The sequence below is a fragment of the Palaemon carinicauda genome, chromosome 25 (assembly GCF_036898095.1).
Source record: "Palaemon carinicauda isolate YSFRI2023 chromosome 25, ASM3689809v2, whole genome shotgun sequence".
In the NCBI taxonomy this organism is placed as follows: Eukaryota; Metazoa; Arthropoda; class Malacostraca; order Decapoda; family Palaemonidae; genus Palaemon; species Palaemon carinicauda.
In genome coordinates, this window is record NC_090749.1 from 2,554,120 (window position 1) to 2,580,089 (window position 25,970).

The window sequence follows — 25,970 nt, forward strand, 5'->3', positions numbered from 1 at the left end:
ATCAGAATTCAAATTGAAAAGGAACCTTTCTACCAGCATGGACGCCATCAGGTAAGAATATTACAGCCAAAGTTTGACACACTATCAATGCACAAGATGAGGATGCAAGATAACTCAGTGTGTTTTGCACTGCTAGATTTAGCACAGTCTGTCCCAAGATTTTCAGTCAGTCAAAGATGGCTGGGTTGGCTGGAAAGATCATTGATTAGTTTGAAAGGTAAGAAATGATGATCATGGGTAGAGTCATGCTGAAGAAATACACAATATGTGCCTTCAATAGGCTAATCTTATCCCTCAGTCCACATAACAATGTTAGAGTATCATGGTACTTTGGTGTTAGAGCAAATTCAGTATTAGGAAACACAGGGGATGAATAAGAAAATATAGACACCAGTGGTGGGGACTCGAGGACTCAGTGGCTTGTCTGTCTTTTTCTAGAGCTTTGAGCACATACTGTATATCAAAACATGGGTTTTATGAAAGTGTCTTTGAAAGGTGAAAGATGTACTGGTAAGACTGAACAGCAAAATTTACACTGTACAAAAATACTTAACATAACTAAATGCTACCAAGACCTTAGAATACAGTACGATAAAGCTATGGAGAAACAAGACTAAATCCTCCTGAAGCAGTGATAAGCAGGTCATAAATGTACTTGCAGTATTCTAAAAATGTATTAATTCTCTTATAGTAATCACGAGAACCAACATCGTAGACAAACATATTGGCAGCGATGGAGGACATGGTACATGGATACATAAATGTCTGGAAATAATCAACTTGCAAATACCAACCATCTTAACTTTCTTAATGAAAACTGATGGATTGCCAAAGTCTGGGACTAGGGAGGCCATTTAGAGCCAAGGTGCAACTGGGGGAGCAATCAAGAATTGGTACCATGATGCTGAAACTTGAGAGAGGTAGGAATTAAAAAGTGGGAACAGAGATACAACCCCACAATTGTATAAAAAGTCGATGGTTTGAATGCATGTAGAAACAAACCAATAATAGAAATTAAAAAAGAAATCCACAATAATTATACACCAATTAAGTGAAATTTCCCTTTGTACCAACATCATTAAAGAAAGATGGACCCCAGTAAACATGTTCCTCCTCCAGCAGATACAGCATAAGAAATCAGTAGACAAATGCATGCAAAACTTTTATTTTCTGTTGTCCAAGTATTTCCTTAAATCATTTAATTTCCACAAATTCTGTTCAGGTCTCTAACTGTCAGATGTTTCCAAGCAACAAAGGATTTGAATAATTAGTAAGTCAGAAGTACAATAAAATGAGGAGGTACATAACTAGTTAACTAGAGATGACAACTTCACAGCAACTGAACATCATCAAGGAAACACAGAAGATCTCATACAATCAAACACGTTTTTCTTGCTTGATTAAATTTCCATTCAACTTGTTTTTAAATGTCCCATAAAGAATCATTTTCAAAAGAACGGAGAGTACAACTAGAGTCCAGCAAGTTTGGAAATGTAATCGCTTTGTAACAGAAATTTCCTCTTTCCGAAGAACAAGACTTCCCCAATTCCTTACTATTTTTTTCTGAAACAAATCTTCATATGACTTTTCATGCATAATTTCCGTTTAAAAGACTTATCACAGCAACTGCATTTAAATGACTTCTCCCTAGCACGAATTCTATGATGGTCTGTGAGACTATATTTCCGATGCTTTTTCAGAGACACTGCACTTAAATGGCTTCTCTCCAGTATGAACTATAAGATGCCCTGTAAGAGATCTTCTATGAGAAAATGATTTGTCACAGACACTGCAGTTATATGGCTTCTCTCCAGTGTGAATTTTATGATGCTCTGTAAGACTACATTTCCGAGAAAATACTTTGTTACAGACACTGCATTTAAATGGCTTCTCTCCAGTATGAATTTTATGATGATCTGTAAGACTACATTTCCGAGAAAATACTTTGTCGCAGACACTGCACTTAAATGGCTTCTCTCCAGTATGAATTTTTTGATGCCGTCCGAGACTCCCTTTCTCAGAAAATGCTTTGTCACAGACGTTGCACTTAAAGAGCTTCTCTCCAGTGTGAATTCTACAATGATTTGCGAGATCAATTCTAACAGAAAAGGCATTGTCGCAGACACTGCACTTGAATGGCTTCCCTCTAGTGTGAATGTTATGATGCTCTGTAAGCCTACATTTCCGAGAAAATACTTTGTCACAGACACTGCACTTAAATGGCTTCTCTCCAGTATGAATTTTATGATGCTCTGTAAGACTACATTTCCGAGAAAATACTTTGTCACAGACACTGCACTTAAATGGCTTCTCTCCAGTATGAATTTTATGATGCTCTGCAAGACTACATTTCCGAGAAAATACTTTGTCGCAGACACTGCACTTAAATGGCTTCTCTCCCGTATGAATTTTTTTATGCCGTCTGAGACTCCCTTTCTCAGAAAATGCTTTGTCACAAACATTGCACTTGAAGGACTTCTCCCCAGTGTGAATTCTACAATGATTTGCGAGATCAATTCGAACAGAAAAGGCATTGTCGCAGACACTGCACTTTAATGGTTTCTGCCGAGTGTGAGTTCTTAAATGCACTAAGCTATCCTTTTTGTGAAAAAACCCTTTGCCACATTCACTACATCTGAATGACCTACCGCTTCCTCTTTCCTTTCCTTTGTCCTCTTTCCTACTGGATCTCAACTGCATGCCACATTTCTCTTTCACACCTGTCCTTACAGTCTCCTCCTCCTCTTCATTGACTTCCCTTTTGATCATTTGTGAATCCTTCTCACTTACCGATGCATCAGATTCCAAAAAATATTTCCTGTCATCTTCGCTTAATTCAAATTTTTCTGGCTCTGCTTCAAATTCTGGCTCTGCTTTGAATTCCATATCTAGATCCATGAAAAGAGAGTCATTATCAAAGTGCCCAAATTTATCAACCAAATCATCATTTTCCAACTTGACTGCAGACTTTGAAAAGGAATCTTCCATTTCACTTTTTATTGGAAATTCTAATGATTCAGAGTTCAGCATTCTCTCCCTATCACTGGATGACATCCTCTTCAATATTATTTCCAACAGTGTCCAAAGATAAAGTTAACACTAAACTTGAAATTCTTTACATCAAAGTCTTACTGCATGAATCCACACACACCTTTCTTCCTTATTAACATTCCTGTATCCTTTCTTCTTTCTTTTCCCAGTCCTCTATCTTTTGCAGATATATTTCAATAGTTTGAACAATCTCCTCAAAAGAGGTGGAGGATTATTTCCTTAGAGATGAAAAGTCTGAAATAACAGAAAAATCATTGGAAAAGAGCAAGATGAAAATGTTGGAGTGATCTGATATAAAATGACAATTGTCTGAACTAAAATAATTTTTTTTTAAAGTAATTTGTATTTTTCTATCCATACAAACCTGAGTCCTTTAATTAGGGAGACTCACTGATTGGATGGTTGGAAGTCCCCTTGGAACCAAATATGGGAGGTTCTGTAACTTCGCATACTTCACATACCAGGTATAAGAATAATGAGTTAGTAGGGTCCCAAGGTAGCTGTTAGGTACTACCAGAAGGGCGAGGTGAGTGTAAGTGCCTTTATTTAACAAGATAATGACCTCATGGTTGAAGGCAGCCATGGCACAAAATTTCCAACAATGTGAAAAATGCAATGGCAAATGTAAACAGGATTTTCTATTTGAGGGAGAGAGCGAGAGATAAATTAAGCAATAGCATTATAGCGTATGAGCGTGTATGAAACACGTGCGGTACATGGCTCCCACTAAAAAAAAAAAAATATACGTATGAAATAGAGTGCCCTGATCTAGAGAGACAAACTGTAGGTGGGCCATCTTACAGGGGATAATTAGGTTTTAGACGATCAATGAAGACCCAGTCTTCTTTGCCATGAATGGTAACTTAAAAAGCCTTTGGTTTGTAACGAATAACGAGGAAAGGGCCCTAATAAGTGGGGTGTCAACGGTAGCTTGCTAGCGTTGGTGAGCACGAAGACATGTATTTCGGTGTTTAAATCTATTGGTATGTGTTGCTTAGCTCGGAGCTTGTACCTCTGCCAGCAAGGTGTAAATTTTCCCAAAACGTGAGGTAGGCACTGGAGATTGTCGGAGGAGATTGCAGACGCAAAAATTTCAGCAGGGACGACTAACAGGTCACCATACTCCATTTCAGTTGCTGACACATAGAGGGCGTCGTTATGTATGGTCCTTCATCGCAGGAACTGAGTAAACCAGTTGGAGCAATTTCAGTGGGAGATCAATATCATTATTATTATTATTATTATTATTATTATTATTATTATTATTACTAGCTAAGCTACAACCCCAGTTGGAAAAGCAGGATGCTATAAGCCCCAGGAATCCAACAGGGAAAAATAACCCAGTGAGGGAAGGAAATAAGGAAATAATCAGCCTATATGAAAACTATTAAAATATTTAAATAAAATATTTTAAGAACAGTGACAATATTAAAACAGGTCTTTCATATACATTCTATGAAATGAGGCCTATGTCAGCCTGTTCAACATGAAAACATTTGCTGTAAGTTTAAAATTTGAAGTTCTAAGGATTCAACTATCCGATTAGGAAGATCATTCCACAACTTGGACACAGCTGGAATAAAGCTTCTAGAACATTGTGTAGTATTGAATCTCATGATGGAAAAGGCTTGACTATTAGAATTAACTGCAAACCTAGTGTTACGAACAGAGTGGTACTGTCCAGGAAGATGTGAATTTAAAGGATGGTCAGAATTATGATAAAATCTTATGCAACATGCATAATGAACTAATTGAACGATGGTGCCAGAGATTAATATCTAGATTAGGCATAAGAAATCTAATAGACCATAAGTTCCTGTCCAACAAATTAAGATATCAAGCAGCAGGGAAGACCAGACGGGAGAACAATACTCGAAACAAGGTAGAATGAAAGAATTAACACACTTCAAAATAGACTAACCACCAAAAATCTTAAAAGATTTTCTCAATAAGCCAATTTGTTGTGCAATTGAAGACGAGACAGACCTCAAGTGTTCCTCAAAATTAAATTTGTTGTTGAGAATCATATCTATAATTTTAAACGTCATAAGAGTTAAGGGGACTGTCCGCTATGGTATTTGACAAAATAACTTTAGAAAATCATAAATCGTTTTGTTTCTTTGTCGTATATGCTCTCCAGAAGTTTCTGCCATTTTTTCTACAAATAATGAAGATGAGGCGGTCTTTAAATGATGACGTCATTCTTACTGTGTCGTCTGCATGACAGTTTGGGAGAATCATGTTTGCGTGTATATTTTCGCATATATATAGCAATTTTTTCACTTACCTTTCAAAATTTCATACGTCCGGCAGAGATGGAAGGCATTGGTAGAGGGTAGGGGAACGAAAACTACAATCTACGAGAAGACCAGCCAGTTTCCAAATATGTATGAAAGTTACGTTACATGTGTTTTTTACTTGCAGTTCGTATGTATACAGTGTTTTCACAATGTCCTTGTGAACTTTATACCAAAGCTAATGTTACCTAAGGTCAAAGAAAGAACAAAAAGTAAACAGAGAGCACCAAAAAAGAACCAAGAAGAGAGGGAAACATGAAAAAGAATACAAAGCTGGAACATTCTAACTAAAACTGGCAACAGTGAGAGGCCGCTGGCAACTCATGACAACGTCACACCAAGTGTATTGGTAAACTTAGGGTTCAAATACCTCGTTTAGGGAGCCTTCATGTAGGAATTAACAATAAAAGTATAAAGTAAGGTTATCATGATAATGTTATTTTGATTTTTCTAAGAAAAATAAAAAATTTATAACAAATCTTTTGGAGCTCGTAATCCAAAAACATACTTATTCAACTTCAAACAACTAACTTTTTGCTTACTCATTTAAATTAGTTAAGTATTTAAAATGGATTTTGAGCAAAGCAAAAAATCTATTTTTGGATGATATGGCCATGTCGTCCTGATGGAAAGTTCTTTTAGGCAGCTTTCTAAGGGATATTTGGCTACAGTGATACTCCCAGAGAACTGACCACTGGTCTTCAGAATTCTAACTCCTGGCGCGAGTATCCTTAATATAAATTTTAAGGATATCGCATAATATCAGGGCATGTATTTCTTGATACGACACATAGCAATCTTCACCCTGAATAGAGCTTTCGCCTTGAAGGGGAAGGGTGACGAGTTTGAAGGGGAGCCGTTATCAAGGTTAACCGGTGTATCCCCTCCCGGTACCACCCCGGCGAACTATTCCTTGTTGCAATTAAGCATGGATAGCCGCAGATAGAGTAGTTTCGGGTGGGGACTTTGTTACATAGATGTACACTCCTTTTTAGAAAGGAGGGAGGGTCCATCAGGACAACATGGCCATATAGATTTTTTGCCTTGCTCAAAATCCACTTTTTGGGCTCAGCCATGTCGTCCTGATGGAAGTTTACTGGAGAATTACTTGAAAGTACTATATCTGTGGGTTTGTATAAGTGCCATTACTTTGAATGAGTTCCTTATATGGTCTCCTAGACCTTTATATATGACATTACCGTTATTTGTCATATCAACTAAGCTTGGAACTAGCTTAGGGCTTCCTGCCCCCTGCAGGGAAATTGTCGACTTCGACTAAAAGGATTCAAAGTTTTTATCTCCATAGGGACGGACGGTAAATCTTAGAGATTACTCTTTATCCCTTGGAAATCTGTACTCTGATTTCAAGTTGGGCCCTTCTAGGGTTTAATTAAAACTCTAGTATACTTATTCGTCTGTAACTGAGGTAGCAGCAATAAGACGAAAATGCGTTTAGTATTTTACCTTTTAGCTAAATTATCAATTGTAGTTACAATCAGTTATGAATCTGATCCGGCAATGAAAACACATCAGGGTCCATATTTTCACTTGTTGTAAAAACATGTAATTTCATCAAAATGATGCCACTCAATAGAGATGTGAAACCAAATCTGACTGATTTGTACAGATTTTGGAAATGCATGAACACCGTGACGCAACGTTCACTCGGCACGGGTGTTTTCGGTCAGAGATGCACCTATGTGGAACAGTGTGTTAATCATAGTTGTGATTTGCACTTGGGGGTAAATGTACCCATGCACCCGATGCACTGGAAAGTCCCAAAGCAGGTCACTGTTCGTCGCAGGCTTAGACGACGGGTTCTCTAGAACTACCCGCCGCCACCACAACATATCTTATCTTATGTACTTGCTTCGAATAGTATTGGAAGAAGTTCCGTGAAGAAGCAATTTTTTTAGGATCATGAACTGCCGGTGAGCTGTCAGGATCCGCTCTGCGAATAAGTAGGTGAGTATTGCTCTCAGTTATTTTAGGGATAGATTTTTCATCCTGAGGTATCGCCTCGGAAGAGCTGTCCTTCTTTGAAGTCTGAAGTTCTACGAAGATAGACCTTAAGACACCCTAATGGGCATAGGGAGACAGCTTCCTTCAGTGGGTAGATTCTCCAAAGACCCCACCTTTTGGTGGGCAGCCCGTTTTTGGCGAGAAAAGAAGGATCGGGAAAGGATTCAGTTCTCCCTCTTCTGTGAACTGAATGTGGTCTACATCCTTGATAGGGCCAATATTTCATAAACTCTAGCCCCTGCGGCTATTGCGAAGAGAAAATTGACTTTCTGTGTTAGCTCCTTTAAAGTACAATCCTCATTGTTTAGGTTCGAAGCATAGTGTAACACTTTGACCAACGACCATGTAATGGGCTTTAGAGGGGTTGTTGGCTTGGGTCTGGTGCATGCTTTTGTACCTTAGAAGGGATTTGCATATGAGGTTCGTCTCAAAGGCGTATAGATGAGGTCCAGTCAGGGCCAACCTACATGTGGTTATCTTGGTGGAAGTCAGGCCTCGCCCAAGTACGTGAAAGAAGAAAGGGAGACAGAAACCTGTTGAAATTTCTGCCGGACCCTTTGTTTTTATGAGGGTTACCCCTTTCTTTCAAGACAATCCACATCGTCTCCTGGTCGGACTCGACTTGTACTCTACAATGAAGTCGGCCACATTCTTCGAGATCCCAACCTTTTGTTCGCTGATAGGGCGAAAAAATCATGAGATGCAGGTTGTTGGTTCTCGAGGATGAAATATAACAGCCGACTTCTGCACCAGTTTGGATAAAACTGGGTAAAGCTTAAGGTTCTCGTAAGGGGCTACTTAACGAGGTAGTTAAGTAGGTCGAAAATAAAGAAGAATGAGTCTGCGTCTATGGACCATTCTGTCTCTATCGGCTTTCGTCCGGATAGAGCATCCGCCGTCACATCGCGGAACCTTTGAAGGTGAACTGCTTGATAAATGCCATCTTCTCTTCCTTGCCAGTCGGAAGATGGCTAACATCACGTAATTGATGTGAGATAAACTTGAGCCTTGTCGATTAGACATACTGTATTACTATCACCTCGTTGTTGAGAGCCAATCTGATGTGGACTGTTCTGCAACGGGATAGTCTCCTCAACGTCAGGAGGACTGTCATAGCCTCCAAGATGTTGATGCGTATTACCACTGATGTTTGTGGTGGTTGCAAGAAAAATGATATCTAATTATAAAATAAATTTTTGAATATACTTACCCGGTGAATATATAATAGCTGAGCCTCCGGTGGCTCGACAGAAAAACACACAAAAGCTCGCGAGCGATCGCTATGAAGGTTGCGGGTGTGCCCACTAGCGCCAACTATCGGCCAGATACCGCATATACATGTAAACAGACCCAATTTTTCTCATCCCGCTGGGTCTCTATCGGGGAGGAAGGGGGGGCCTTTAATTTATATATTCACCGGGTAAGTATATTCAAAAATTTATTTTATAATTAAAATATCATTTTTAAATATTTAACTTAGCCGGTGAATATATAATAGCTGATTCACACCCATGGTGGTGGGTAGAGACCAGAGTTAATTAAGTTTACAGCGTATATGCTTAGAGTTTTTGACAGTTATATCATAACAAAACCCAAATATGTAAAGGTACCTGGTAAGGAAGTTGACTTGGACGATTACTCTGCCTTATTAGTCTGTCTTCCTCACGAAGCCCAGCGATCCTCTTAGGATGCTGAAAGACTCCCAGGAGTTGAAGTATTAAGGGCTGCAACCCATACAACAGGACCTCATCAAACCCCTAATCTGGGCGCTCTCAAGAAATGACTTTGACCACCCGCCAAATCAACCAGGATGCGAAAGGCTTCTTAGCCTTCCGTACAACCCAAAAAACAATATTAAAAACATTTCAAGAGACAGATTAAAAAGGATATTGGAATTAGGGTAATGTAGTGGTAGAACCCTCACCCACTACTGCACTCGCTGCAACGAATGGACCCAGTGTGTAGCAGTCCTCGTAAAGAGTCTGGACATCTTTTAAGTAAAATGACGCGAACACTGACTTGTTTCTCCAAAAAGTCGCGTCCATAATACTTTGCAGAGATTTATTTTGCTTGAAGGCCACGGAGGTTGCTATAGCTCTAACTTCGTGCGTCTTAACCTTAAGCAAACATCGGTCTTTCTCATTCAAGTGAGAATGAGCTTCTCGTATTAAAAATCTGATAAGATATGACAAAGCATTCTTTGACATAGGCAATGATGGTTTCTTAACTGAGCACCATAATGCCTCAGATTTACCTCGTAATGACTTAGTACGAGCTAAATAGAACTTAAGAGCTCTAACAGGACATAATACTCTTTCCAGTTCGTTGCCTACGATCTCTGATAAGCAAGGAATATCAAAAGATTTAGGCCAAGGACGAGAAGGCAGTTCATTTTTGGCCAGGAAACCAAGTTGAAGTGAACAAGTGGCTTTTTCTGTAGAAAAGCCGATGTTCTTACTGAAGGCATGAAGTTCACTGACCCTTTAAGCCGAAGCCAAGCACACTAGGAAAAGTGTCTTGAGGGTGAGATCCTTCAGGGAGGCTGAATGTAATGGCTCAAACCTGTCTGACATGAGGAACCTTAGGACCACGTCTAAGTTCCATCCAGGAGTTGCCAAACGACGTTCCTTAGAGGTCTCGAAAGACTTAAGGAGATCTTGGAGATCTTTATTGTTGGAAAGATCTAAGCCTCTATTTCAAAAGACCGAAGCCAACATGCTCCTGTAGCCCTTAATCGTGGGAGCTGAAAGGGAGCGAACCTTTCTCAGATGTAAAAGAAAATCTGCGATTTGGGCTACAGAGGTACTGGACGAGGACACATATGCTGACTTGCACCAGTCTCGAAAGACTTCCCACTTTGACTGGTATACTCTAATGGTAGAAGCTCTCCTCGCTCTTGCAATCGCACTGGCTGCCTCCTTCGAAAAGCCTCAAGCTCTTGAGAGCCTTTCGATAGTCTGAAGGAAGTCAGACGAAGAGCGGGGAGGCTTTGATGGACATTCTTTACGTGGGGCTGACGTAACAGATCTACCCTTAGAGGAAGACTTCTTGGAAAGTCTACCAGCCATTGAAGTACCTCGGTGAACCATTCTCTCGCGGGCCAGAGGGTAGCAACCAACGTCAACCTTGTCCCTTCGTGAGAGGCGAACTTCTGCAGTACCTTGTTGACTATCTTGAATGGTGGGAATGCATATAAGTCCAGAAGAGACCAATCCAGTAGAAACGCGTCTATGTGGATTGCTTCTGTAACGAGGACTGGAGAGCAATAGATTGGTAACCTTTTGGTCAACGAGGAGGCAAAGAGGTCTATGGTGGGTTGACCCCAAGTAGCCCAAAGACTCTTGCCCACGTCCTTGTGGAGGGTCCATTCCGTGGGTATCACCTGACCCCTCCGACTGAGACAGTCTGCCAAGACGTTCAAGTCCCCCTGGATGAATCTCGTCAACAGGGAGATGCCTCGATTTCTTGACCATAAGAGAAGGTCCCTTGCGATCTCGAGCAGCGTGAAGGAGTGTGTGCCTCCTTGCTTGGAGATGTACGCCAAAGCTGTGGTGTTGTTTGAGTTGACCTCTACCACTTAGTTTCGAAGAAGCTTTCGAATATCATCAAGGCCAAGTGGACTGCTAATAGCTCCTTGCCGTTGATGTGCATGCTCTTCTGACTTGAGGTCCACAGACCCGAGCATTCCCGACCGTCCAGGGTCGCACCCCAACCCAAATCCGACGCGTCTGAGAACAACACGTGGTTTGGGTTCTTGACTGCTAGGGATAGTCCCTCTCTCAGACTGATATTGCTGTCCCACCATTTAAGGCATGCCTTTACTGGTTCGGAGACTGGGAATGATACCGTCTCTAACGTCTTGTCCTAGTTCCAGTGAGAGGCTAGATGGAACCGGAGAAGCAGAAGGTGTAGTCTCCCTAGTGAGACAAACTGCTCCAGGGATGAGAGAGTCCCTACGAGACTGTTCCAACTCCTGACTGAACAAACGTTCTCTTTTCAGCATTAGTTAGACTTCGAGCAGGGCTTGTTCTATTCGGGTGGCAGACGGAAAAGCCCGAAAAAAACTGGACTGCGAATCTCCATCCCCAAATATAGAATAATCTGGGATGGGATCAGTTGGGACTTTTAGGTTGACCAAAAGTCCCAACTCCCTGGCCAGACTCAACGTCCAATGTAGATCCTGCAGACAGCGAAGACTGGACGATGCTCTGAGAAGCCAGTCGTCCAAGTACAGGGAGGCTCGGATCCCCGATAGATGGAGGGATTTTGCCACATTCCTCATGAGCCTCGTAAACACGAGAGGAGCAGGACTGAGGCCAAAGCACAGGGCTCGAAACTGGTACCCCACATTCCTGTAAACAAACCTCAGAAACGGTTGGGAATCCGGGTGTATAGGAATGTGGAAGTATGCCTCCTGAAGGTCGAGAGAGACCATCCAGTCGCCTTCCATTAATGCTGTCAAGACAGCCTGGTAGACTTCATCATGAAGTTTGTCTTGACAATGAATACATTGAGCGCACTTGCCTCTTACGTACTCCTGCAGTGAACATGGCTGCCAGATCATTGGAGCCATCCCTGAGGGACTTGTTCCTGCAGAGAACGTGGCTGTCAGATCATTGGAGCCATCCCTGAAAGCCTTGTTTATGCATGACATAATTGTACAGCAAAACTTCAAACGCTTGAAAAAAAAAAACTCCTAACAGGAGATGGTCTAGCTCTGAAGTCGACCATAAAATCTTGGAGCGTCTCATGGCCAGGCGCCAGGGAGAGTCTATGAGGTTTGAGAAGTCTATCTGGGCAGAGGCAGGAACTCCCAAGCCGAGAACTTCTCCCGTGTCATATCAGACTCTCGCTCTATAAGCCAGCTTAAAAGTAGGGAAAGCAAAGGCTGTCTCCCCCAAACTCCTCCTGGTGATTAACCAGTCGCCTAGCAAACGTAAAGCTCTCTTAGAAGAGCGAGAGAGCACTAGCTTATAAAACAACGGCTTTGAAGTAGCTAGGCCTAGTGTAAACTCTGACGTTTAGGCGAACGAGGAGCAGCAGTTACAAAAAGATCCGGACAAAGATCCTTAAAAATCAGCATGATTTATTTAAAGTCCATAGAGGGCTGAGCAGCTTTAGGCTCCTCTCCGTCTGACAGAGTCCTCAAGGGAATATCAGTAGGAGGGGGATCAGCAACTTCCTCATCTGAAGGAACCTTGTCCGACAATAGCCGAGTCTCAAGCAAGGGAGAGACCTGCCGTGGTGGCAATGCTTGACAAGCAGAGTCCACACGCAAAGGAGCAATCAGTAGCAGTCAAGGACGCTATGTCATGTAACTGCTTAAAGGACTGACCAGTAACAACAACAGGTGCGGGAGGACGTTCGACGTCAACTCGAGACTGCCTTGACTGCTTAGACTGAGCAGTCAAAACAACTCTTGACTGCGGTGCTTGACGCTCAACGTCAAAACAAGTCAACTCTGCTGGTTGGTGAACGTCCTGAACGTCAACAAGAGCAAGCGGCAGCGGCTGAACGTCCACAAGCGGCTGAGAGTCAACACGGGACTGCATCGAGTGAGGCTCTACAAAACACGATTGACGTGACTTTGTAACGCCAATGTCAACAGAACGAGCAAAGGCTCGTTTGGGCGGCTGACGGCCAAGATCTCGATCAGCTAAGCGGCGAGGATCATCGTGAACCTGCTCAACAGAATAGTCCTCCATAAGAGAGGCAAGCTTATTCTGCATGCCTTGCCGTACAACCCATTTAGGATCAACGGGAATGGTTGCGGTAAGAGACGAGGGTAACGTCTGTGACTGCAAAACCTTGCCTACAAAAAGACTCTCGGAGCCTGTGTTACGCTTTTGTTTAGGCGGCGAGCAGTCTTCCGATGACTGCATAGGGTCAGAGCTGTCCTAATGTTTACAACCAGGATGCTGGATCTGTCCTGAAAGGACTGACTTTCGCTTAAAGGGCCTCGAAACCTTGTTCCACGGTTTCTTATGCGAAAAGCCTTCGGATGACGAGGAGAAAATCGTCTCGCTCGTCTTATGGTAGGGGCGGTGTTGATGAGACACGCCTGAAACCATAGAGGGAACGTCTGTTCGCTGATCAAGTCCTCTCGAACCCATAAGTCGTACGACATTACTTCTCCCCTGGGCTTGGGAGCTTGCAAGAGGTCTCGGACTAGGTGAACGACAGGCACGAACAGACGAACCCTCGGTCGCAACACTGATAACACTTTGCGCAATTATCACTTTATCACTACGATTTTCTGTTTTGCACTTACTTCACTGAAATCGAATTTTACAACAATTCACATTAGGTATGAATAAAACTGATTTCTACCTGAAGCACGCAATTCTACCCTCATCAAAAGGTTATAATTGCGAAATCAGTCGTATAATGTAAGCACATTAACACAAGCAAAAAACAGTAAACATATTAAGATAAAAAGATCAGTGGCTGGGAAGGAGACTAAACACTAGTTCATTCAAAACTACGTTTTCAATCTCTCCCCGTACAGTGCCTTGGGACGAGAATAAAAACTAAAAACGTTTTATCCTTTCTCCCCGTACAGAGACTAGGGACGAGAGTAAAAAAACTGACTCGAGAACAACGTTACTCGCTTGGGACGAGAATAAAGATCGGAACGTTCTCTCTTCCTCTCTCTCTCTCTCTCTCTCTCTCTCTTGATTTCGCACCGAAGAGAAGAGCCCACTTAGCTTTCGTCAATAAACAGGTTATTTGACCAAAGGAAAAAACTTGAAGGTTTTTCAATTAACAAGTTCCTTTAAAATAGTATTTAAAACATTTAAGTTTGAAAGAAGAATGAACAAAACGTCAGAATCGATTTACTCTTTCTGCAAAGTGAAACCGTGATTCTCTCTCTCTCTCTATCGTAACGATAGAGCGCAAACTGCGTAGCATAAATAAACTAAACGTTAGTTCATCTTTGAAACAGTACGAAGACTATTCAAAGAAAATCTTTCATAAAATATTTACTAAAAAATATTTATTTAATAAGTTTTAAATCATTTGCTCTGTAAAAGTTATTTACGATTGAAAGGGCTCAACGTTGTTTAACTTCGGTTTCCAAGTTAGGACCGCCTACTCTCGGATTAGAGGAGGAATAGGAAAGGTCGCATATAAACAAAACATTAAAATTTATCTTGATGTTTATTATAAATGGAAAGCTAATCGAAGAGGCCTAATAAAGGCGGTTGAGATATAAAATATATAGTTAACAACAACAATTTATAACGTGATAAGATAATTGCTAAAAGCCTAAAACACACTTCCGTACTAAGGGAAGGGTCGGCCATTTAAAAGTCAAAGAAAACAATCCAAAGTCATCAAAAATTAAATCTATCCAAAAACGAGTTCAAGATTTAAGTTGAAGATAAAACACCTGCACTGCGAAAGCTCAAACCAAAAGGAAGTACTTCACCAAATATGTTGAGAAAACTCCAGGTTATACAGCGAGTATTGATACGTCTTGTCGTTAAGGCCGACAGAGAAAAAATTGGGTCTGTTTACATGTATATGCGGTATCTGGCCGATAGTTGGCGCTAGTGGGCACACCCGCAACCTTCATAGCGATCGCTCGCGAGTTTTTGTGTGTTTTTCTGTCGGGCCGCCGGAGGCTCAGCTATTATATATTCACCGGCTAAGTTAAATATTTAAAATTGTCTGTGCTAGGCTCTTATTCGTTGACCACGGCCTTAATGGCGTGCCCAATCGGGTCGGTGTCAATCTTGTTGATCTCTTTCAGCATTTGATGCGTATCTTCTCCAGACTCCTGGCGCATCCTTTGGCTGTGCTTCTAGCACCGGGTCTGTCACTACTGCAAACCGGAGAGAGCCCAGTGCTCTTTCCTGTTGGCATTTTTGAAATCCTCTTGTGTTGGATTAGTCTCCTGACAGATGCCTTTATTTCTTTCCTCTTCTTTAATAGAATGGAGAGATGGTGTGACTGCAAGTTCCCATGGATTCCTAACCATTGAAACTTGTGATCTTGAGAAAGGTGCGACTTCTAGCGATTGACCTTGAGACACAGGTGTTCCAGGAACTGGATCACCCTTCCTGCCGCTTGCAGACAAGTAGCCTTGGATGCTGCCCGCATCCGCCAATCGACCAATTATGCTACTACCTGTACTCCTTCGGAGCGTAGGTGCTGGACGATCGTGTCCGTTAGCATTGCGAATACCTTTGGGGCTATGTTCAGTCCAAAGGGCATGGCTGTGAAGACAAATTTTGTCTTCTGTAGCCTGAATCCTAGGTAAGAGGAGAGGGGGCGACTGACTGGTAGGTGCCATTAAGCAACTGCCAAGTCTATTGAGACTGTATACGTCCCTTTTGTTAGAAGGGTCCTTGTGTGTTGCATTGTAAGCATCCGGAACTTGTTATTCTCGATGAACTTGTTGAGTGAAGACAAGTCTAGAATGACACTGGGTTTGTCCGAGTCTTTCTTGGGAATGCAAAACAGCCTTCCTGCATTTAGATGGACTTAGCTTTCCTCATTACCTTCTTGATCAAGAGTTTTGAGGTATATTCTTCCAATATTGGGAAGTGTTGGAAGAATTTTTGGAGAGGTGAATTTTTGTTCCATTTCCAAACAAGTCCATTCGTAATTTGACTGTGGACCCAGGGATCGAAGGTCCAATGATCCCGAAAGTGGAAAAGTCTACCTCCTATCTAGAACCGCTCATTATTAGAGGTTTCTGAGGATATGTTTCCATGACCACGACCTCCTCCACCCTTGGGGGATTTCCGAAGGATCCTCTTTTGGGACCCTTACCTTTGTAGGACCGAAAAGTGGTTGAGTGCCTTTCAAAGCCTGGATTAAATACAGGTAACTGGCTACCAGCTGATGAGAGGTCTTCTGGAGGGTGGTTTACAGATGGACTACCATTTGAGGCACCGCGGTCATGGTCACGGTCGGAAATTGTGCAGTTCTAATGATGATTTCCTCTTTGAGGACATGTCCCACTTTTGGAGCAGGTTCCTACTCTCCGTGGTGACTTTGGTAATGACTTCTTGGACCACTTCCTGTGGGAAAGGGTCTAAGCCCCAGATACATGGTGAAATCAGTTTTCTGGAGCGTTATTAGAGTCCTGCACACATTTCTAAGCAGTTCTGATGAGACAAGGAGGCGGTAAGACTATCTTTCATCTTCTGTTTTGGTTTGCCAACTTTGGAAGGTTCCCATTAAACTGCTAGCCTGATATCTCCAGATCCAACCTCGAGACAGAGAAGGTTAGATGTACCACTTTCCACTTCTCCTCGCAGGTGGGCGTAGCTAGAGATAATGGTTTATATTTCTCTAGGATTGGGCAGGATTTTCCCTCTTCGACTGCTCTCATGACACAGTCTAGGGCTTAACCCGAAAGAGGGAAATTTCAGGAGGAAGGAGCAATGAAGGTTGGATGCTTCATGCTCAATGCTGAGACTTTGGAGTTAGTATATCCGGCCCCTTTTTGGGTCTTGGTAAGGATGGCTTGAGCCTTGTCATGTTCGAGGACAATGACTTCCCTCGGTATAGTCTCCTCACAGGATGTAGGTTCATCAAGCAGTCTCACATAGCAATCTGGGTACGCAGAAAGCTGGGCCAGAGTTGAAGCTCTTCAAGGGGATTAGACCCCAACTTCTAGGAGATATAAAGCTCCCCTGCAACATGGGCATGTGTTCCATCTACCTCCAGGGGTTGGTTCGGAGCAGTGAGGGAGGTCAGATATTTTAAGGGGCTTAGCGGAGCCCCTGGAAGAGCCAGGGCGTTTCCTTCCCTGTACCTCTCTCTCCATTTCTTTGAGATCTTGCTTATTCTCCTCTTGTTCCTTCCGGAGCAGTGTCAGTGTCTGATGGATCGACTCTAGGAGCGTTTCGCTCCTGCCGACCTGTCTAGCCTGTTGGGGAGTTGGGGCTGAAGAGGATGAGGGCATAAGTTGATATGCCGGCACAGTGAGCTGTGGACCTCAGTCACCTCATTATTTAGGGCCTTCTAGCAGTAGGTCCTGTCCGGTGTCAGTGGACACCTCTGACATCCTATCTTAGTGGATGTCTAAGCTTTGCAGTGTCTGTTGGTATCTGTGTCCACTGTCTGTTGGATAGAGGGATGCTGGACCTGTGCCTGAGGCACAAACGTATTCGATTGAGCCTTAGGGAACAGTAGGCACTACAAAGATTTGTTAGGTAGGTAAGGTCTCGGAGAGTTCTTCTGGAAGCCTCATACTCACCTTTGTTGGGTTTCCCTTGCTGTATCCCTTGACTCCGTAGTGTCAAGGATATCTTTTACAAAGCCGTCGGTCAGCAAGGTCAGAAAATTGGAGCGACCCTTCGGGTCCCAGAACCTCAGGGATCCAGATACAATGCAGCAGGGGCATAAAACCTGTACATCATAAGCCCACAAAAGTCCTTACTCTTGTGGTTGCAGAATACAATTGTACAGTTCGCCATTGGCTCCTCCTGTAAGGGAGAAAAAGGGTAAATGAGTACTAGATTGTTTATATCATTAATATAATATATGTTAAAAATATGGATCCCAGTTCCTCAAGGATTCGGGTACGATGCAGCAGGGGGCATGAGACCTGCACATCTTGTGGCCACTAAAGTCCCTCCTTTTGTGGTTGCAGAACATGACTGCACACTTCACCTTAGCTTCCTCCTGTAAGGAAAGAAAGAGTGAAATGAGTATGGGGTAATTTATCTCACTGATAAATATACACATGCATAAATAGTATGCTTTAATATTATTTATCATAGCTTAGGATAGTAAGCTAGAAAAGAAGTAGAAAAGACACATTTCTGTGTTTTCCCTCCAGGCAATTGCTGTGACCTACAATATTAATATTTTTATTTTCCTTATCAGGGAAATTACAGAGTGGAATAACTCTCATACGTAGAGCCGGAGTCAGTGGATACTAACACTAACTCCACCACTTGTAGAATATTAATACTGATGGGTAATCATTAGTGTTCCGATGATCTAGGATTCATCAGAATGTTGAAGGAATACTTCACCTCAACATTTTTTAAACCGGTCTCAGCAATGGACTGTGAAAGGATACACAGAGTATGTTGGAAATTCATACTACTGTATCAATATATACTGTAGTTTTCTAACTGCTGTATTGTTATACTGCAGGAATGCTGGCTACTGTATTGTCTTATACTGTAGTTTTACCGGTATGCTACTGGGTTAGGCTAGTACCTGACGGCACTAGCCAACAGAGAGAGAGAAAGAATGGAGAGAAGGACTACCGTATTATTGTAGTTTAGTACAATAATTAGGGTTGTAGGGATTACTGTCTCTACTGCCTTCTTTCCAGAATGAGGATTCAAATGGAAGGGGAGAGAATGCATTGATTCTAGCTTCCATCCAGCCACAATTTCTGTTGCCGGCTGTATTGCCGGTTACAGGGTTTGTGGATGGCAGTCCAAGGGAGGACTGAAGAATACTCAAAGTTGTAATGGGTTTCCCACCGGCAGCCGTCAGGGCCGGCTCAACCTTTCCCGGGGTTTAGCTTCCATTAGGGAGATGGTCGAAGCGGCAACCTAACCGCCTTTGTAGGAGCCCGGCCGGTAACCCAGTCAGCCCGGCAAGTGGGGTGATTGTAGAATACCGGCCACAGGAATCATGACGTCACTAGAGGACAGAAGGGGAAGGGAAAGGGTCTTATACTTTACAGAAAAAGGTGGCGGCAGGTATGCCTCCTACTTTTGGCTGTAAGTCAAGGAAATATGGTTTCCTATACCAGCGCCGTCTTGGGCCTATACCAGCGCCGTCTTGGGCGGCAGAGGAATAAGGATTCCCCAGGCTAAGACATTGCCGGATATAAGACATGTCTTTTAGTCTACAAGGAAGAAAGGTGGCGGCAATCATACCACCCACTTTCGGTTGTGGACTAGGGAAGCCGAACTTCCTATGCCGACAACGATGTAACCGGCAGGGGAATGACTATTCCCTCATCGGTACCGTTGTCGGCAACAAGACAGATTACCCTAGGTTACTGTCGTATTTCAAAGCAGGGATACTCGCCGGCATAGGAGATCGACAAAAAACACTATCCAAGTCAGGCCGGAGTACACCACTCGATGGCGATAATAGAAGATAGGGTTGTTGCCGGGGCTGGCGGCACTCAGGGGTAAGGAAGGGTTTAACCTCATTTCTCTAAAAGAGAAGCGTATCAAATCATACTAATAATTCTAAGAGATATTAATCTCCAACTGAATTAATAAAACGATACAAGAGGTTAAACAGAGAATAACGTTACTAAAGTAAACTAAAACGAGTTAGGTCAACCTAACCAGAGTCGGGATCTCGGCCCCTCTAGTACCACCGAGAGGCCCTATCGTCAACGATAGAAATGTTTTTAGGAAAGGGAAATATTGGAAGGAAGGGTTTATACTCATTTCTCTAAAAGAGAAGCGTATCGAATTATAATTTAAACAGGGGATACCGTTACTAAAGTCTACTAAAACGAGTTAGGTTAACCTAACCCGAGTCGGGATCTGGGCTACGCTAATACCACCAAAGCCCTATTGTAAACGATAGAAACGTTTAATAGGAAGAGGAAATATTACATGTGTAAAGCTTATCTTCATTAGTATAATTTTGCCTAACTAGCTAGAACTTCTTTATAGCTAATTACCGGGAACGTCGTACTACTAACTAAATAACGGATTTTGAGAGAAGCGAAAAATCTACTTTTGGGTGAGATAGCCATGTTGTCCTGATGGAAGGTTCCTAATAGTAGCTTCCAAGGATATATGAACTATAGTGATATTCCCAGAGAATTTACCTTTAGATCTCCAGAATTCTAACTCCTGGCGTGAATATCCTTAACATTCTCTTAAGGATATTGCATAAATCAGGGGACGTATATCTTGATACGACACATAGCGATCTTCACCCCGAATAGCGTTTTCGCTTCAAGGGGGAAGAGTAGCAATTTTGGAAGGGGAGCCGTTATCAAGGTTACCGTATTTCCCATACTACTATAGAGTATCAAGATGGCGCCATATCCAAGATGGCAGACATTCCTAGTAGCATTAAGCATGGTGCTACAGATATAGTAGTTTCGGGAGGGATTCTACGAAGACCTTTTCTATAGAAAAGGAGGGTGGGTCCATCAGGACGACATGGCTATCTCACCCAAAAATAGATTTTTCGCTTTGCTCAAAATCCGTTTTTTGGGCTCAAGCCATGTCGTCCTGATGGAAGTTTACCAGAGAATTACTAGTAAGTACTGTATCTGTGGATTTTCATTGGTGCCTTAACCTTGGGACAATTTTTCTATGGTCATCTGGACCATTGAGACAAATGACGTTACCGTTATCCGTCATTACCACTAATCATAGACAATGTTAGTGCTTCCTGCCCCCTACAGGGAAGAGTCATACTAGACGGTAGAAAAGGGGCCTCAAGGTTAGCATATATTGTATGAACAAACATAAGTATCCACCAGGTATACAAACGGTTTCACGGTTCGTATATATTGTTGGAACAATATCAGTGTCAACTATATTTATTGTTTGTAAACATACAATGATATGAGGTTTACTTAAATGAATAAGTCAAAGAACTCTGGAATCTTTAATGTGCAAATTGCCGGGCGAAATAGGACGCAATTACATTCTAATAGACATTTATTTCTAATAAATGACTAAATGGAATAACGAGTGAAACGAATGTAACGTTAAAAGAATTATACATGCAACGTATACAGAAATTAGTTTTCCTTCCTTGAAAGGGAGAAATGATGAGTGCCACTCTAAGACTGAAAAATTTTAATAAATTTTTCCTTTATAATTTCTGTAAATGTTGTATCCTATCATCACTGTACTACGTACACTAGGCACAAGTGTTATCTGTATAATTTTACACCTGAGGTTTTGAACAGACTTAGTGTCAACATGGTAACACTCACTTAAAAGATATCACATCGGAAGTGTCGACACCTTTTCCTTTTAATTGATAGTCCCGATCAATTAACTGTTCATCGCAGTACTCAGACGATAGGTTTTAATACACTACCTGCCACTACCACACAGTGCTTCAGTTCATGGACCTGCTTAGCATAGTGTTTGTAGAACACTCTGGATGATTTCCATCCAGTATATGAGCGAAGAAGCTCAAAGTCCATATACTGAAAAAAGTTCAGTGATGAAGCAGTTTTCCTCGGATCACGACCTGCGGGTGTACTGTCAGGATCTGCTCTGCGAATAAAGTAGGTGAGCTTCGCCCTCAGTTGTTTTAGGGATAAGTTTGATCCAGAGGTTTCTCATTTAAAAAGCTGTCCTCCTCTGAAGTCTGAAGTTCTATGAAGATAGACCTTTAGACACTCTACTGGACATAGAGAGACATCTTCCTTCAGAGGGCAGATTCTCCAGGGACCCCAAGAAAGGCTGGATCAGGAAAGAGATTCAGTTCTTCCACTTCTGTGAACTGAATGTGGCCCTCATTTCTTGATAGAGCTACTATTTCACTAACTCTAGCCCCTGAGGCTATAGCAAACAGAAAAATAACCTTCTGGGTTAGATCCTTGAGAGAACAATCTTCATTGTTCACAGATGAAGCATAATGAAGGACCTTGTCCAAAGACCATGAAATGGGCTTCGAAAGAGCTGCAGGCCTAAGTCTAGCGCATGCCTTCGGGATCTTGTTGAAGATTTCGTTCGTCAGGTCCACTTGAAAGGCGTATAGAAGAGGTCTAGTCAGGGCTGACTTGCACGTAGTTATCGTGTTGGCTGCCGGACCTTGTTTATGAAGGTGGATAAAGAAGGACAGCCAGAAGTCTACTGAAATTTCTTTCGGTCCTTTTACTTTAACAAAAGCAACCTATTTTTTCCAAGACGATTCATATTGTCTTCTAGTGAACTCAGACTTATATTCTTCTAAGAAATCTATACTGCCTTTTAAGATCCCAAATCTTTTCTTGACTGCTAGGGCTAGAAAATCATGAAATGAAGGTTTTTGGGTTCTCTGTGATGAAGCCAAGACAGTTGACTTCTGAACCCATTAAGATTGTGCTGGGTTCGGTACAAGATCCAGCCTCACCCTCAGTTCCATCATTAGAGGGAACCAGTTGCTCTTTGGCCACTTGGGGGCCACTGGAGCTGCCGTTCCCTAGAAGGATCTCGGCTTGTTGAGGACCTTCAGCAGGAGATTGGATGGAAGGAGCAGGAATTTCCGGGTCCATTCGTTCCAAACTAGGGACATGGCGTCCGTTATCTCCTCAAGAGGATCCTCGTATTGAGCTACATATCGAGGTGGTTTCCTGATGTCGCTCGTCACAAAGAGGTCGATCTGCCATTCTAGGATTTGTTCCAAGGTGGAAGAGAATGAGTCTGCGTCTGTGGACCATTCTGACTCTTATCGGCTTGAGCCTGAATAGAGCATCCGCTGTCACATTGCCGATCCTTTGTAAGTGAACTGCTGATAGGTTCCATTTCTCTAGACAAAGGATGGCTAATATCATATGGATTATATGGGACGATCTCGAGCCTTGTCGGTTCAGACATCTCACTATCACTTCGCTGTCCAAGATCAGCCTGATGAGGACTGATCTGCGAGGGGAGAGTTTTCCCAACGTCAAGAGGACTGCCATGGCTTCCAAAATGTTGATGAGAAAGACCTTGAACAGAGAAGACCAAGTCCCTTGGACTTTCCTTTGATGGGAGTGAACTCCCCAATCTTCCGTCAAGGCATCCATGTGGATGGTCATCGACAGCAGAGGTGGTTGCAAGGGCACGGTCCTCATTAGCCTCTTGGCCCTCAACCATGGGTTGAGAAGTGATCGAAGTAAGGCCGGTGTCGGTCTTCTTAGATCTCTTCAAGCGTTTGTTGCGTATCTTCTCCAGACTCCTGACGCATCTTTCAGCTGTGCTCTTAGCACTGGGTTTGATACTGCTGCGAACTGGAGAGAGCCCAGTGCTCTTTCCTGTTGCCGTCTTGAATTCCTGTCAGATTACAGTAGTCTCTTGACAGACCCTGCTATCTCCCTCCTCTTCCCTGAGGGAATGGAGAGACGATGTGACCTCAGGTTCCAATGGTTTTCCAGCCATTGAAACCCTTGAGCTGGAGAAAGTCGAGACTTCTTGGATACTCACAGGCAAGCCGTTTTGGATGCTGCCCGCACCAGCCAGTCGTCCAGTTATTCTGTTACCTGAACCGCTTCTAGGCGTAGTTGTTGCACGACTGCATCTGCAAGTTTCATGAAGAGACTTAGGGCTATGTTTAGTCCGAAGGGTATGTCTCTTAGAACATACTTTATCCTCTGTAACTTGAATCCTGGGTAGGAGGAGAGGGGACGACTGACTAGAAGGCGCCAATAGGCATCTGTCAGGTCTATCGAGACAGTGAACGCCTGTTTTTGTAACAGGGTCCTTATGTGTTGAAGGATTAACATCCTGAACTTGCTGTTTTTTATAAACTTGTTGAGTAGCAACAAGTACAGAATGACTCTGAGCTTTCTTGAGTCCTTCTTGGGAACACAAAACAGCCTTCCCTGGAATTAGATGGACTTTGCTTTCCTTATAACCTGTATGCTCAAGAGCTATAGGGAATATTCTTCTAATACGGGGTTGTAGTGTTGGAAGAATTGAGGAAATGATGGTGGAGACTTGTTCCGTTTCCATCCTAGTCCAATTTTGATTAGGCCGTGGGCCCAAGGATTGAAGGTCCAACGATCCTGAAATTGTTGGGGCCTCCCTCCTACCAGAAGCGTCTCCTTGCTTCAATTGAACGGAGGGTTTACCTCCTCGACCGCCTACTTGGGGCACGGCGGTCATAGTAACTATGGGATGTTGTTGAACAGGCCAAGAGGAAAGTCCAGACTTCATCTTCCTTTTAGGTTGGGGACCCACACCCGGGGAAGGCTTACTCTTTGAAGAGATTCACCACTTCTGGAGAAGGTTCCTATTCTGCGTGGTGGCTTTCTCGACTACCTCGTTGACTACTTTGTTCGGAAAGAGGTCTTTACCCCAGATGTTAGAAGATATCAGCTTCTTGGGTTCATGTTTTACTGCTGCAGCAGCAAACACAAACTCTCTATAGGCTCTCCTAGCCTTCATGAAAGCATACAGGTCCTTTACTAGGGTGGCCATATGCATTTTGGCCAGGACCATGAGCATGTCTGGGGTACTTCGTTGGCCTGCACACATCTCTATGCAGTTTTGTAGGGATAAAGAGGCTGCAAGTCTCTCCTTCATCTCTTGTTCCTTGCACAAGAGAAAGTTAGAAAGTTTAGGGAGATTCTCGCTAAACTGTCGTCCAGCGATGTCCGCGTCCAGTTTCCCTACTGAGAAGGTTAGGTGGACTTCTTTCCAATCCTTCTCTTCCATGGGCAAGGCTAACGACAAAGGCCTGCACTCCTCTAGTGCAGGGCATGGCTTGCCTCCCTCCACTGCCTTGGCAACAGATTTAAATGCCTTCAACATAAAGGGGAAGGCTATTGAAGCCGGAGCAAGAAAGGTGGGTATTTCTTGCTCAAGGCGGACAATTTCGACACCAAATAGCCCGTCTTTATCAGGCTACTTGACAAGAAAGCCTGTGCCTTATCGTGGTCGAAAACCATGACCTCCTTCGGTTCCGTCTCCTCTTTTGACATTGGTTCATGCTTCAGTTGAAGGAAGCAATCAGGGTAAGCATTAAAGCTTGGCCAAAACTGGATTTCGTCTAAGGGGATAGCTCCCATCTTCTCTGAAATGTAGAGTTTGCCGTTTAAAATTGGCATAAGCTCCGCATACCTCCAGGGATTAGTTTTGGAGCAGGTCGGGAGGTCTTGGCCTCTGGGTCCCTTGAATGAACCTTGGGAGGCAATAAGTGGAGCTTCACGGAGTTCACTCTTGAATTTCGCTTCCCTTGTTTTGCTTCGTTTGTGAATGTTCTCCATTAAATCCGTAAGATGGGCCAGCGCCTGGTTCATGTCCAATGGAGGGGTAGGAGCTGAAGACGTCAAGGGTAATGGCTCCAGGGCCGGCACAGACGGAAGGAATTCCGACACGACATCATCATCTTCCTCCGGAGGTAGAGTAGACTCCTCGGAATGATCCTTTAATAGATCCTTTTCAGTGTCCATAGACACTTCCGACATCCTTACCTTCTGGTGGATATCCATACTTTGCAACGCCTCCCTGACATCCGTCTTGATGGCAATCTGGGCGTAGGGAGGTCGAGTCGTGCTTGGGGCACAACCATTTCACTCCCCACTTTCGGGAACAGTAAGCTACGCATCCTATTGTTAGGTATGTATGGTCCCGGAGTTCTTCTGGAACCCTCATACCCACTTGCGTAGCTTTTTACGTGCCGTATCCCTAGACTTCACTGACTTGGGGTCATCAAAACCTTCGGTCACCAAGGTCCGGCAGATATTGCAGACTTGGGGGTCCCAATGTTGCAGGGATTCGGTAATAATGGTGTAGGGGCATGAGACCTGCAAGCTATATGACCATAAAAGTACTTACACTTATGATTGCAGAAGATCGCATCGCATCTTATCTGGGGTTCCTCCTGTAAAGAGAGGAAAATAAAATAAGTATATGATTATTTATCTCACATGATAAACAGATATGCAATTATTCATATTTTAATCATTATAGCTTAGGATAGTAATCTAGA

At 43.0% G+C, this 25,970-nt stretch overlaps 1 protein-coding gene across 1 annotated transcript in view; it reads right to left on the reverse strand.

Moving 5' to 3' along the window:
* Nucleotides 1-1,367: 1,367 nt before the first annotated feature.
* Nucleotides 1,368-25,970, reverse strand: part of LOC137619201 (zinc finger protein 528-like) — a 92,134-nt gene continuing 67,531 nt past the window's right edge. The window contains exon 3 of the mRNA XM_068349385.1: nt 1,368-3,285. Coding sequence (XP_068205486.1) covers nt 1,678-3,054 — 1,377 coding nt within the window. The 5' untranslated portion in view covers nt 3,055-3,285 and the 3' untranslated portion in view covers nt 1,368-1,677. The remainder of the gene's footprint in view (nt 3,286-25,970) is intronic.